General features: G+C 31.5%; 1 protein-coding gene across 1 annotated transcript; it reads right to left on the reverse strand.

Annotated features, from left to right (window-relative positions):
• Positions 1 to 10,695: 10,695 nt before the first annotated feature.
• Positions 10,696 to 12,680, reverse strand: LOC115724466 (AAA-ATPase At4g30250). The gene has a single exon (XM_030653757.2). It carries the CDS (start codon positions 12,370 to 12,372, stop codon positions 10,855 to 10,857), a length of 1,518 nt encoding a protein of 505 aa, XP_030509617.1. The 5' UTR covers positions 12,373 to 12,680; the 3' UTR covers positions 10,696 to 10,854.
• Positions 12,681 to 15,159: the final 2,479 nt, after the last annotated feature.

A 15,159-nucleotide genomic window follows, 5' to 3' on the forward strand; every position in this document is an offset into this window, starting at 1 on the left:
AAGTATGTGAAAAGGGTTTCAGATGAATTTATACATTATGTACATATAATCATGAAATAAATCATGTGAACCACGCAACATTAAATGTTATTTCTGATCTATATTAATAAGTAAATCTGATTATATTGAAATGAGTTTTATTTAGGGCATAAAACCCAACAAACTCCCACTTGCACTAATATAAAACAAAAAGTGTGTTTCAAATTATCTCAACACCTTGATATACAAATCAAGTGTAGTAGTAGTAAACTCCTCGTAATAGGATCTGAAAGGTTGAATTAACCACAACCTTTTCTCCACCATTACTCTTCCTTTAATCACAAAATCATTGATAATGTGAAATTCCTCTCTATATGTCTACTCTCTTGGGATATTGGATCCTATACCTTTGGCAACTACTTTTGGTTAATCAGGAAATTAACACTAGTAGTTTAAGGCAATTTGGAATGGTGCCAAAGATGTATAGAACTTTCCTTAGACTGAATAAATACCTTTCCTGCAACTTTAACATTCAGTCTCTCTCTAGTAGACCTAGAGACTTCAGATAGGTTTTTACACTTCTCCAAAATCACTATTCCACCCCCAGAGTAATCACCATCTTATCAGAAAGATTTACTAGCACAAAGGCAAATTTCGAAATCTGATATGGTGTAGTCTAAGAGTTTTAAACACACCGTTATAGACAACATATAGTTCCTCTTCTTAATCTTAGGATTTACTTGATTGTCTTCCAATGTTATTCTCCTGGATTAATCTGATACCTACTCATTACTCCCACTCAACAGCAGGTGTCTTGTCTAAGGCATACAAAAGCATATCTAAGACCTCTCACTGTTGATATAAGAAATTCTTTCATGGCTTTATCTTTTCTGGAATAGTTGAGACTTTTCCTTAGATAAAATCTATGCCTAAGAAGTTGTGAAGCTTCTATATATTGCCATTAGAAAGAAAATGCTTCAGCATCTTACTAAAGTAAGTTGCTTGCATTAGAGTAAGTAATTACCAGGTACACCATAAGCCATAGGTTTAGATAAACTCAAACCTATATTACTAGGAACAGGAAGTTTTGTTAAGTCCATTGAATAGACTTATAAACGAAAATTTCCTTTTATGTCCTTGTAATAGAAAACTTTAGGTTACTCCATGTGAATGGATTAAACCATAGTTCTATTGGCTTTCTTCTTAGTTTCTTATCTTGACAATCCATTACTTGTTTAAACTCACAATGGATTTTAATCACTAGTGTCTCCCAAGTCATAAGAAGGTCAGTTCCTAGAAACTCTCCCACTACGACGAGGTACCGTGAATTATGTATAAGAAAACTAAATGGTATTGACCTCTTCGGTTGTGACAAGACAACAGAGGCAATGGGATCATCATATGTTATATAAGATGATAGAACACTTTTGGAATCAAGAAAAATATCTCCTTTATTTACTACTTGTTTTCAGACTTAGTCATTATCTTAGAAAAGTAGTATTTATTTGAACAAACACTTTCTTATCTATTGACTATGGGATGGTCCACCCCTAATCACTTAGAATAGCTAACAAACCATGATTAATAGTTCTAGCTTTTCTTAAGATTTTGATTAGGTCATCCATGAATCTAGTAATGATTTACATTAAGTATACAACCATTACATCATTCTGAAATTGTATTACCATAGAAGGAATTAGGCAACGACTAGTAACTAATCATCAATGTGCAAATCGAAATTTCTGCGGAGGTAAGTTTGGATATAATTCAAAAATCAAATTAATGATCTTTGAACTGCATATCTACTAACTATTTCTCCACCCCTATCAGTTCGCAAGATCTTTAATCACTTACCTTAATGGTTTTAACCATTGCTAGAAATTAATGAAATTTTTCAAACATTTCAAATTTCTTTGCTAAAAGGTATAATCTAGAGTTATCGTTTTAAGAATACAACGAAAAACTCATATCCACCGCTGAATGTACATCCATCTGCGAATGAGATGAACTACTTTCAGTGGATATAGGCATATTAACTCTTTGCAGAGATTGATCTTGTCAAATCCACTATGAACAAGATACAAATGCCATAGATTAAAAAAATATGGTAGTGTCTATTGATGACATAGGTTTAGTTACATCAAAGAGTTCTTAGAATACTGCAAGTGGATCCTGGTCACAGAATACCTAACTCATATTCCATAGAGTTTTAATCCATTAATAGAAGATGGATATTAAACACTTGAGAAAGTGTAACTGTATTGTATTCTGGAATTAGAAATATAAGAAAATTTCTATTTGGAATCTAAAATTAAAATCAAAGACTTAAATTTATACCAAATATAATGAGTAATTCTTTCTTGGACCAGCACTACTAATACAAACTCTAAGTCAGATTTGCCCATACAAGTAGGAGATTTCTAAGATTGAGGATTTATATCAATTGGGAATAGAATTTCGGGATTATAATCATATGCGTCATTTAATTTCTTAAGAGAAAATATAATGACATGAAATGATTTATAGACCATTCATCCAATGATATATTATTGAGCTAATTCGAAATGAATAAGCTAAGAGGAATTAGGATAATTTCGTTTATAAATAAGAATCCAACGATTCTTCGATTAGCGAAAGACAAAGCAATCTTATTTATATAATCTTCTTGTTTCATATTGTAAAAATACTAGTCTAAGGTGTCATCAATTGATGAACAGCTAGATGTTGCATATACAATATTTATCTTTCGAGATCTTACACTATTATGTATGTCTAATGGTGAAAATCCATTAGGGATTTATCTCATTAGAAAAACAAACATGTTAGACCAACAATGAAGATTCGAAATTAAACTACAACTTAATAACAGAAAATAACATGGTTCAATATAAATTCATACACAATTCAAAAATTATAAGCATATAGCAAGTAGGAATGACAAGTGAAAATACTAAAACATACAATCCTAAATAATTTCCAAGGTTTTTCAACAAACTGATACAGTGTCCCGTTTAGGCGAGACTCAAAGCATCATCCATTGAATAGAGTTGTCAGCTCATCTAAAATGATAAACATTCTAGCAACATTTTATTCGATCAAGATTGGAATTCAGCGTTGTCCTGTTTAGGCGAGAGTCAAGGCAATTCTATCTTATGAGCTTCCACCATTGTTACATAACTTGCAAGTCAAGTATGGTTGCCACCATTAGGGTGATCCATACCATACAAAACACTTACAAACTACTTATCATGCGAGGTTAAACGGTGCGAAATTGCTAATGAACGTTCCTCCATTAGGGAGGATTACTCACTAAAACAAGCGCGGTGTAAAACTCACAATGGAGATCAAATATCTTAATAATAAAGCTCATTATTTAAAAAGAGTTGTATTTTCTTTGATTCTCTTTATTTATTCTATTTATTTTAAATATATATTTATTTAATTAAAATTTCCAATTTAGAATGAAAAATTCTAAATATAAATTTTAATTTAATATTTATAAATTTTACTTAGATGGTTATGAAAATAACATGAATTATTTCCATCTTAGTAATAATTTCCAATAAATATTTAGAAAAATATTCAATTTAAGTTGTTACAAAATTAATTTAAATTAATTTACAACTAAAATTTTATTTTCTATAAATATATATTGCATTTCGAAAAATTAAAGTATTTAAGAATACAATTTTCGAAAAAATGCATGTTAAAATAAAAAAAAAATAAATCCTGGAAAAATTATTCTAATTTAATGTTGGCCCAAAATTAATTAATAAAATTAATTTACAACAAAAAATATAATTTTCCTATTTAATTAAATGTACATAAGAAAAATTTCAAATATTTAAGTATGATGATCAAAATCAACTTAAATATTAATTTATCTATTTAATTAAATACACTAGAAAAATACTTCAAGCAAAATAATATCTATCTAGATTTTTCTTTGACTAATTAATTCAATTTCTAATAATATACTTTAATTCAATTTATTTTAAATTAATCAATAAATGAAAAAATCATTCATATAAGTTGGTCCAAAATTAAAATAAATAATTTACAACTTTAATCTATTTTTCAAATAAAATTCGAAATTCCAGCATTTAAGAAATGCAATTTCGAAATTTGATTAATAAAATAAAGAAAAAAAATATATTTTGAAAATTATTTAAATTTAGTTGAAAAATTAAATTTCAACTAAAAATAATTTTTTATTTAATTAAGTGTCATGAAAAAGAAATATTTAAGTATCATGATGAAAATGAACTTAGATATTTAATTTTCAAATTAATTAAATGTATTAAATTCAAGAAATAAATAATTATGTGTAGAGAAGGCTTAATTATTAATCGCTAGTTTAATACTAGGAAAAAATATACTTAAAATAAATTGTACCAAAATTAATTATTTAAATAATTAATTTCACAATGTATAATATTTTCTTATTTAATATTAGAAATAATAAGTAGTCTAGAAATAACTATCTAGAAAATATCTTATTTGACTAAGTATCTGTTCCACAAAATTTGAAAAAATATCTAATTTAAGTTGTATTAGAAAAAATCTAGAACTTAAATATTTTCAAATTTAAATTTAATTAAATATCAAAAATTAAGTTGTAACCACTTAATTCAAAAATATTCCATTTTAAGTTAATATTCGAAAAGATATTAACCTAAAAAATATCTAAAATTTTCCATTTTAAGTTAATATTCGAAAAGATATTAACTTAAAAAATATCTAAAGAATCTTAATAACCAATGCCTAAAATTCCTCAACTTAATTTTGAAATTTTAAATTCAAAAGATATTCAGATTTAAGTTGGTTAGCTGTAGATAACTAAATATCAACTTAAATAGGAATATTTAATGAAAAATTTAAATTAAGCTTCAGAAAGAATCTAGATGGTTATAATTCTATATTTAATTAAATACAAGAAAATACATATAGTTTAGCTTAGAATAAAAAATTCTTTAAACTATAATTTTCTTAAATTAATTTCAAAATAAATGAAATTAATTATGTTGCTAATCAATTTTATTAGGTTAAACTAGTTTAATTAACCTAGTACAGTTATTCAAATCAGGCAAATGGGCCTTCACAATTGGGGTGGTTCATGTGACGGGGTGCTGGATTCAGTATGTCGTACCCACTACTATGGCTCCCAACTCTCACACAAGGCCCAAAAGAGAGGAATTTAACCTTAATAAGAATAACTATTATTAATTGAATAAGCCCAAAAACTAAATGGGCCTAAATAAATTCTATCAAGAACTATGATAATTTATTTTAGCAACAACAACCTATATGTATCTATAATAAAATTAAACACATAGGCTCACACAGGCACACTTTGGATGGGTCCTATCATGTTGCTAGGTCATACATAGATGAAAGAAGATTGTAAATATACCTGTTACAAATTATTATCTTGACCAAGGGAGTCATCAGATCAATAGATCTGGCAAAAGATAACCATGGCTATTTGCAATCAAGTAATAATAGGTTTTGAAAACTTACATATAAGCTAAAACACAAACTCCTGCAACAAGGTTAGCTGGATAGTTGGATGTAGGATTTATTTAATTTAAAATTAAATATATAATTTCGAAATAATTAATTAAATAAATAAAATACTTATTTTTCGAAAAAAAAAAAGAAATTTCGAAAATTTCGAAAATTTAATTTTAAAATTAAACCTACAATTTTAAAAAATTAGGTTTCAACCAACCTAATTATCATTTCAAAATTTGCTAACTACTTTTAAAATTTAAATGTTATTTTATAAATAAAAATTAAATAAAAAATTAGAAAAGATAAATGAATATCTTTTTGAAATTTTAAATGTAATTTAAATAAATAAAATAACAAAATTTAAAAGTTAGCAAAATATCTTACATATCTATTTAAAATTACATGATTATAGTTATCTTATTTTAAATTTAAATAAGGTCAAATTATTATTAAAAAAAATTTAATTTAAAATATTTAAAATCTGACCGTAAATTTAAAAATAAGATAAGATATAATCATATTTAAAAATAAGATAGATATTAAGCAAAAAAAAGATAGATACTAACTATTTTCAAATTCAAATTACACTAATATCTTGAATTAAATTTAAAAAATATTAAATTAATTCAATATGATAATTAGAATTGAATTAGGAATAGTAATAGTATAAATACAGAACTACACAAAAAAATCGGAAGTTAATTCCATGAAAAAGCATGAAAAAACGAAGAAAAACGAAAAAATTGTGAGCTGTACGGACAGTTTTCGCGATCGTAGGAAAATTTCAGGACAACTCCGATTTTTTCGAATCTTCAAAAAATCATAACTAATTCAAATTAAATCGAAATTGAGTTCTGTAAAAAAATAACTTGCTTAATTTTTTCCATACTATCCAATAAAAATATTTCCAGACACAGATATTCAATTATTTTTAACGAAAATTCACAAACACCAATCAATCATCAAATAACACTCAATACAACATGATACCATCCAAAAACAAACAAACAATCATTTTAAAGTCTAAATTTCTTGCAAGTAAATCAATTACCATGGCTTTGAGGCCAGTTGTTGGAATTATTTTACAAGGATCTTAGATCTACTCACAAGTATGTTTATTAACATCCTAAATATGAACTTTCTAAAACGATGAAATAAACACATATAAAGTTTAGGAAACCTTACATTGGGTGCAGCGGAATAATATGACTCCTTCCATTCAAATATCTAGCCCTTGATTCCTTTCTGTAGCAGAGCATTATCAATATCTAAACCTGGATCTCTTTCTCTGAATCTTTGATGCTGAAACTCCTTTTTGCTGAAAGTCTTTCTTCACGATCTTCCTCACTATGATAGAGGTATCACTTGCTGTGTGTGGGCACTACTCATACACTAAGAATTTCAAAATTGAAGGAAGAAAAGAAGAGAGGGAGTGGCCAGCCAGATAGGGAGAGAGAAGGCTCAGTTTTTTCTGAATCAGAAGTGTCAGAAGAAAAGTGTAGAAATTTTAGTGTAATTTTCCTGAAGCCTTCACTATCTATTTATAGCATTCCACTAGGGTTAGGTTTGAATTATTTGGCATTAAAATAATGAAAATATCAGTTTAAATTTCCTACAAAAGTGGCATGCCCTATGCTAGTGGATTTGGGCCTCACTTTTTGCAATTTTGCAGTTTTACCTTTTCTGCATCTGATTTTCTCAAAAACGCCAATTTTCTAATTCAACCATTTAAATGCCAATTCTAACTTTTTAATAACTATAAATAATTATTAAATAATATTGTCATTTATCATATTTATTAATTGAACCATACAAAGTATCATAATTAACAAATATGCTCCTATAAACTCTTTCTTTACAATTTTGTCCTTAGTGAAAAATTCACAAATAGACATAGTCTAATTTGAGAATTATAATTGATTAATCAAAACCAATTAGATGAGTCTTACAAGAAATATTATCTCAACTAATGCGGGGACCATGGGTCTATATAACCGAGCTTCCAATAAGTAGATCAAGAATTTATTACTAAAATTCACTAACTTATTAATTCTTCGTTGAATCCACGCATAGAACTTAGAATTGCACTCTCAGTATATAGAATGCTCTATATGTTCCACCATATAGACACATCATTAGTTATCCATTGTTATAATCCTAATGTGATCAATGATCCTCTATATGAATGATCTACACTGTAAAGGGATTAAATTACCGTTACACCCTACAATGTATTTATTCCTTAAAACACTTGACCCCGTATAAAAGATATTTCAGCTTATGTGAAATGAGTACTCCACCATTTATGTTCGTTTGGTCAAGCTCGAAGGAGATCATCCTTTGCTTACTATTCGCCAGATAGAAGCTATAGATTCCATGTTTATGATAGCGCTCCCACTCAATTGCACTATCGTGTTCCCAAAATGTACATATCACCCTGACCTAAAAGTACGCTTAACTAACAAATCAAAGAACACGAATAGCCTTTCAAGATTGAGCCTAATCATAACAGGATTAAGATCATTTGATCTAGGATCAACTAGGCGATATTGACTTGAATAGATATTACGGTAAGTTTAATAAATCTAAGTCAAAGTTCAATATCGGTCCCTTCCGATGCATACTCCATGCATCCAACCTGAGCTTTACTTTAACCAATGCTCTGGAAAGAACATAGCACTTCTCCAAATGCAAGTAAACTCTGTTGTAGATTATCATATCAGTAAAACCCTATGTCTGATAAATCTAGGAAACTTTATTCACATAGTCATGTTTACTTTCCAATGTGTTGACGGCACAATAAACAGGATCAAGTATGTGAAAAGGGTTTCAGATGAACTTATACATTATGTACATATAATCATGAAATAAATCATGTGAACCATGCAACATTAAATGTTATTTCTGATCTATATTAATAAGTAAATCTGATTATATTGAAATGAGTTTTATTTAGGGCATAAAACCCAACAAAATGTACATATCACCCTGACCTAAAAGTAGGCTTAACTAACAAATCAAAGAACACGAATAGCCTCTCGAGATTGAGCCTAATCATATCAGGATTAAGATCATTTGATCTAGGATCAACTAGGCGATATTGACTTGAATAGATATTACGGTAAGTTCAATAAATCTAAGTCAAAGTTCAATATCGGTCCATTCCGATGCATACTCCATGCATCCAACCTGAGCTTTACTTTAACCAATGTTCTGGAAAGAACATAGTATTTTTCCAGATATGAAATTATTTTACCAGGATCTTAGATCTACTCACAAGTATGTTGATTAACACCCTAAATATGAACTTCTAAAACGATTATGAAATAAACACATATAAAGTATTAGAAACCTTACATTGGGTGTAGCGGAATATAATGAATCCTTCCGTTCAGATATCTAGCCCTTGATTCCTTTCTGTAGCAGAGCATTATCAATATCTGAACATGGATCTCTTTCTCTCCTTCCTTTGACGCTGATTCTCCTTCTTGTTGGTTGATTTTCCACAGTCTTACACACTATGATTGAGATACCACTTGATGTGTGTGGGCAGTCACTCATTCACTCAAGGATTTCAAAATTATTGAAGAAGAAAAGAGAAGGGAAGTGGTTCGGCCTATAGAGAAAAGAATATGAGGCTCAGTTTTCATCTGACAGAATTAAGTGTGAATGAGAGTCATCACTATCTATTTATAGGTAACCACCTAGGTTTAGGTTAGAATTATTTGGCATTAAAATAATAAAAAATAAATGATAAAACCCTATAAGTGCGGCAGGCCATGGGCTTTCGATAATGGGCCTCACTTATGCAATTTTGCTGTTTTATCATTCCTGCATCTCATTTTCTCAAAAACGCCAACTTTCCAATTCTACCATTTAAATGTCAATTCTAATTATTTAATAACTAAAAATTAATTATTAAATAATATTGTCATTTAATATATTTATTAATTACACATATAAAGTCTCTTAATTAATAAATAAACCTAGAATCTCTTTTCTTTACAATTTCGTCCTTACTTAGTGAAAATTCACTAACTAGACTTAGTCTAACTTTAGAATTATAATTGATTAATCAAAATCAATTAACTGAGTCTTACAAGCAGTATGGTCTCAACCAGTATGGGGACCGTGGGTCTATATATCCGAGCTTCCAATAAGCAGATTAAGAATTTATATCTTAAATTCACTGACTTATTAATTCTTCGTTGACTCCACACATAGAACTTAGAATTGCACTCTCAGTATATAGAACACTCTATATGTTCTCCACCATTTATCTCTGTTTAGCCAAGCTCGAAGGATATCATCGTTTCACTTCTAAATCCCTATAGAAGTTATAGATTCCATATTTACGTTAGCGCTCCCACTCAATTATACTATCATGTTCCCAAAATATACGTATCACCCTGACCCAAAAGTAGGCTTAACTAACAAATCAAAGAACATGTATAATACTCTTGAGATCGAACCTAAACATATCAGGATTAAGATCATTTGATCTAGGATCAACAGGTGATATTGAATTGAATAGATATTACAGTAAATTTTAATATATCTAATCAAAGTTCAATATCGGTCCCTTCCGATGTATACTCCATACATCCGATACTGGTAAACATTGCCAATGTCTTGGAAAGGACATAACACTTATCAAAGGTGTAAGAATACCTATCGCTGATTATCATGTCAGTCTAAATCCAGTGAACTGACAAATCAGGGAATAAACTTTCGAATATATAATTAAGATTATATTCCGCTGTGTTGACAACACTATAACCATTAACAAATTGATATGTTCTGGACTTAAATACAATTCATACATTATATAAATAATCATGAAATAAATAATGTGAACCATGCACCATTAAATGTTATTTCTGATCTTCATTAATAAGTAAATCTAATCTGATTATATTGAAATGAGTTTTATTTAGGACATAAAACCCAACAAAGTTCATAATCTTATTTTTATCATTTTAAACAATATAGGATCAATTTTATCCTTTAACAGAATAGATTGTCTAATTAATAACTTTTACAAAATGGTGCAAAAGATTGAAAATAAAATTTTTGAGAGTGTTGAGCAATATTCGTGATGAAAGGTTTCTTTTTGGTATTATATTTAACAAAGGATTTTCGTTTTTTATTAGTTCCCCTGAAATTACATCGTGAATGACATTTGATTAGGATTAAACATGATTGCCCAAGAAAAAAAAGAAAAACAGGTCAATTAATCAAATGGTTCAATTACATAAAACCAAATAGAGCCATTTTCAAACTTCGTAAAATAAAAAAATTCCATGGAATTGAGCATTACAAAGTAAGTGATCATCTAGCTATTAGAGAGGCCTCACGTCATTAATGGTCACCCACACCTCTTCTACCTGAGTCAGACTTTGTCAAAGATCTAAGCCTGACCAGAAACTTGATCTTTCTCTTCTTCCCCGGCGACGACACCCAATTCTCCGGCGACCCTCTAAGAAGGACACTCTCCGGTGACCTTGACCCGGCTTCTACCTCGCAATATTGACTATCTTTCACCTGTTCTCTGCGTCCACCCAATATCCTCGCCTGCATTGCTGCCACTACCTCCCTCATTGCCACGTCAGCTTCTCCCCTGTTTCTCAGTAGTATCTCTCCGATCTGAGCTGGCGTCAAGGCCCCACCCGATCTCAAACAGTTATCCACCACCTCCATCAAAGCGTGGGTGTCCAACCCCAGATAGTTCTTCACCAAAGCCCGGAAAGCGGCGGGTCCGCACGCGCCGAGGCTGACGTGCACGTCCATACGGCCGCACCGGAGCAGAGCCGGGTCAACGTTCACCTTGTGGTTTGTGGTGAAGACTATGATTCTCTCTTCCCCACAGCAAGACCAGAGACCATCTGTGAAGTTCAGGAGCCCCGAGAGAGTGACCCGCCCGCTCTGCTGATCTTCATCATCGTGACCGTTAATCGAAGGCTGAGATCTTTTTCTATTTTTGGAGCCTCTCTCAGCCGTTAGATCAACCGAGCAGTCGATATCTTCAATCACGATGATCGAACGGTTCGTCGTTTGTATGAGCAGAGCTCGGAGCTCCGAGTTGTCGGAGACTTTAGTCAACTCAAGATCGTACACATCGTAACAGAGGTAATTCGCCATGGCAGCGATCAAGCTAGATTTACCAGTCCCAGGAGGGCCGTACAAAAGATACCCTCGCTTCCATGCACGGCCAACTCTGTGGTAAAACTCTTTGCCATTAGAAAACGCCATTAAATCGTCCGTTATCTGCTTTTTCAGCTGAGGTTCGAGAGCTAAAGTGTCGAACGTCGACGGGTGACGAAACGGAACAGAGACCCAGCCAGACTCATAAGAACCGTGGCCATTATTGGTGAAGAGTCTCCTCTCCCTTGAAACACGCTCAAACTCTTCTGCTTTTAAGAGAATGTGGTCTAAGTACGGGGAAAGAAGTGCCTGACGGTGTCGTTTTGGGAGCTTAAGGACGAAGCTACGCCGTTCCTCGAGGGAGTCGGGGACTGGGTCGACATGGTGGGTCCACGAGAGAGTGTGCCCGGAAAAGACGTCGCGGACGGAGTGGTTCGGGGCTACTGCGAACGAGAAGCGCGTTGAGGATTTGGAGCGCGTGAGGGTGAGACGGCGGCAGGTTGTGGCGGAGGGATCAACTGCGTTTATGTAGAGCGTGACGTGGCGGTAAAGGTCGTTGAGTTCAACGCCGCAGTAGCCATTGAACTCGGGGATTTCGAGGTAGGAATAAGGGCTGAGTAAGTCTTGGAGGGACTCGTAGAGCGAGTGGAGTAGGGAGAGTAGTTGAGAAGGTAAGACATTTTGGAGAACGGTTAGAAGGCCTAGCAAGGACCATAGCTGTGACAAAATCTCCATATCTCACTTACTAATATTACTCTACTACTCTTTTTGTTTTTGGTATTTATATAGGGTTACAATAATGATTGTGAAGTAAGAAATTATATATGGTTTTTGGCTTATATATATGTTGTGGATAGTACTAGAGATATTGGTGCATGTGGGTGATGAAGATGTGAAAACAAAGTAAAAGACAGACAGTTTATTACTATAATGTAGTTTGGGGAATAAGGTGTGTATTTATTACTTAGATGCTGGGAATAATCATATATTTTATATTGTGAGAGAGAGAGAGAGAGGGAGAGAGAGAGAGAGAGGTGTTTTAGGTGCTCAAAGTGAAGCATAGGGACCGACAAAGTTAAATAAAGGTATAATGAAGCGCAGATAAAGAGTAAAGATGAAGCCGACTGCTATTCACTCTTTTGCTTTATCTATAATTGCCTCAAAAGAGGTTTTCATGTGTCCACTCTCCACGTATATACACATACTCGTCTCTCCTGCAAAGGCGTGAATGCACTGCCACTCACACATTTATGTAATGTATATATTTATATTAGTGATAAATTTAGATGAATTATTTATTTTTTAATAAAAATTTGTAAATCAGATAAGAAATGAAATTATGTTGGGTAAAATATTTTACTTTTTGTTTTATATGTTATATACATTACTATTATAGTATAATTTAATTTTTTAAGTATTATAATAAAATTGTAATTTTAATATATAGTTAAATTATAAATGCACTATTTTATTTCATATTTTTCTAAATAATTTTTTATTAAAAAACTAAATGCACAATTTTATTAATTATTATTTAGAATTATTTATTAAGAAGTTTAAAATTTATTATATGGAGTATTCTAAATAGTTTTATTAAAAGAAATTATTTTTATAAAAATAAATCAATAAGGTGGTATAAAAAAATTACGGTATTTCTCATAATGCATTATTTTCATATCTCGATCATTAAAAACTATTATTATTATTATTATTATTATTATTGTATCTCACTTGTTGTCTCATTGTATTTCACTTATTTTCATCACCGTATATCACCCGTTGTCATTATTGTATCGCATCCCTTGAGTTATTTTTGTATTTTTTTTTATAGAATTAAAATTAAAAACGTGAGAGAATCAAGGAAAAAAGAGAACATATATAGTTTTAGAGCAATTTTATATTAATAAAAAATTAAAAAAATGAGAAAATTAAAGAGAGAAAAGAAAAATAGCTTTAAAGAAATTTCAGAGTACTATGTTACTGCTTTATGTCTCTGCTTTATATATATATATATATGTAGATATATAGATATAGATTTATATATATATATTGATTGATATTTTATGTATGTATAGAAACGAAATTTACGATTAATTATATTTGATTTAAGTTTTAATATTTTTTTTGGAATTTATTTTTTATTTTCTAACTTTTTTTTAAAATATTTTATATTTTTATAGAAAATTAAAATAATAGTAAAATATCAATTTATAGATTTATGCTTTTTTATAGAAAAATTATTAAAATAATAGTAAAATATAGATGTTGACCGAGGTTTTCGACAACTAATAAAATATTATAAAGTTACTGAGCCGTAAGAAATTGAGAGAAGAATTTTTACGTGGTTGGGGCGTTAATGAGCCTTAGTCCACGAGTCTTTGTTATTTATGGATGTCTTTTATACAGAGAATGTATTTGGGGAGTGTTTCACCCTTATAAATACAGAGAATGTTCTTGGTGAGTATTTACTCTACTTGCTCATATGCAGCCCAAGATTCTCCATCCCATTTAATGAGCTTTGAAGGGGTATTTATAGTGTTTTTGGTGGGGTGATCCCTAGAATTATCCTTACAAGTGTATCTGTAAGTATCCATAAAGTTGGGCATTCCCAATGAATATACCATGGGTAATGCATGGTCAAATCCCTAGGTGCTGTAGGGTCTTTATGTGGAATGTCCTTATTGTCTTTTGACTGATGTGACTCTTCACAGTGTAGTCGTCGCTAGACTTAAATGATCATTACTATGCCGCTTGTGGTTGGAGGTTGTGCCGTCAGACTTTATTGCGTGTAGCAGTCCCAACACGCTTCCTCCCATGCGGCATTTAATGCGACTTGATTGCACAGGAGAAGCCTGACACCTCGCGGAGATGTCTTAGCGTTATTCGAGCTTCCGGGAGCATATGGAGTTCCATGTGCCTTCTCCGGGGGCTACGTCCTGGACGCTACCTTATGGCATAAAGACTTAGCAAATATTGTGAATCGCTTGATCCACGTGTCCTTACCTGGTTGGTCCACGTATATTGGGCAAAATCAGGGGCAACATTTACCCCCCAAGCCTTGTTTATTTGAAAAAATGAAACAAGGCTTGTTCAAGTACCTCCGGTTGACTCCTCGGTTTCTTGGCACGAACTTTGAGCGCGTGAGGGTGTATTTAATGATGGCTTTTAATGCAGCGATTCACTTTTTGCAGGGGTCGATTCGTTTCCCGCCCATTGATTGATACGGCGCATTAATGGTGTCAGACGGATACTCAAACGTTTCCACCGCCTTTATTGGAAATCGATCTAGTCCGTTGATCTTTGAGCATTCAAATCGTGCGCTTCCCCCACCGTTTGATTGGTAGGTGATGACGCCTGTTCCTCATGCAGCTTTGCCTATAAAAGCCACAACTTTTTCTTCATTTCGGTTACTTCCCATTTCTTGCCAACTTTGCTCAAATTTCCCAGAGAGAAAATTCTCAGACCTAAAACAAGGCCTTTAAACACTTTGCAATTTTCCCCAGTTCCTCTTCGTTCGTTGCT

This window comes from Cannabis sativa, chromosome 6 (assembly GCF_029168945.1).
Source record: "Cannabis sativa cultivar Pink pepper isolate KNU-18-1 chromosome 6, ASM2916894v1, whole genome shotgun sequence".
Taxonomy (NCBI): domain Eukaryota; kingdom Viridiplantae; phylum Streptophyta; class Magnoliopsida; order Rosales; family Cannabaceae; genus Cannabis; species Cannabis sativa.

Bases quoted from the DNA above. Each gene is read 5' to 3' on its own strand.
- LOC115724466 (XM_030653757.2), bottom strand. From the start codon at position 12,372: ATGGAGATTTTGTCACAGCTATGGTCCTTGCTAGGCCTTCTAACCGTT.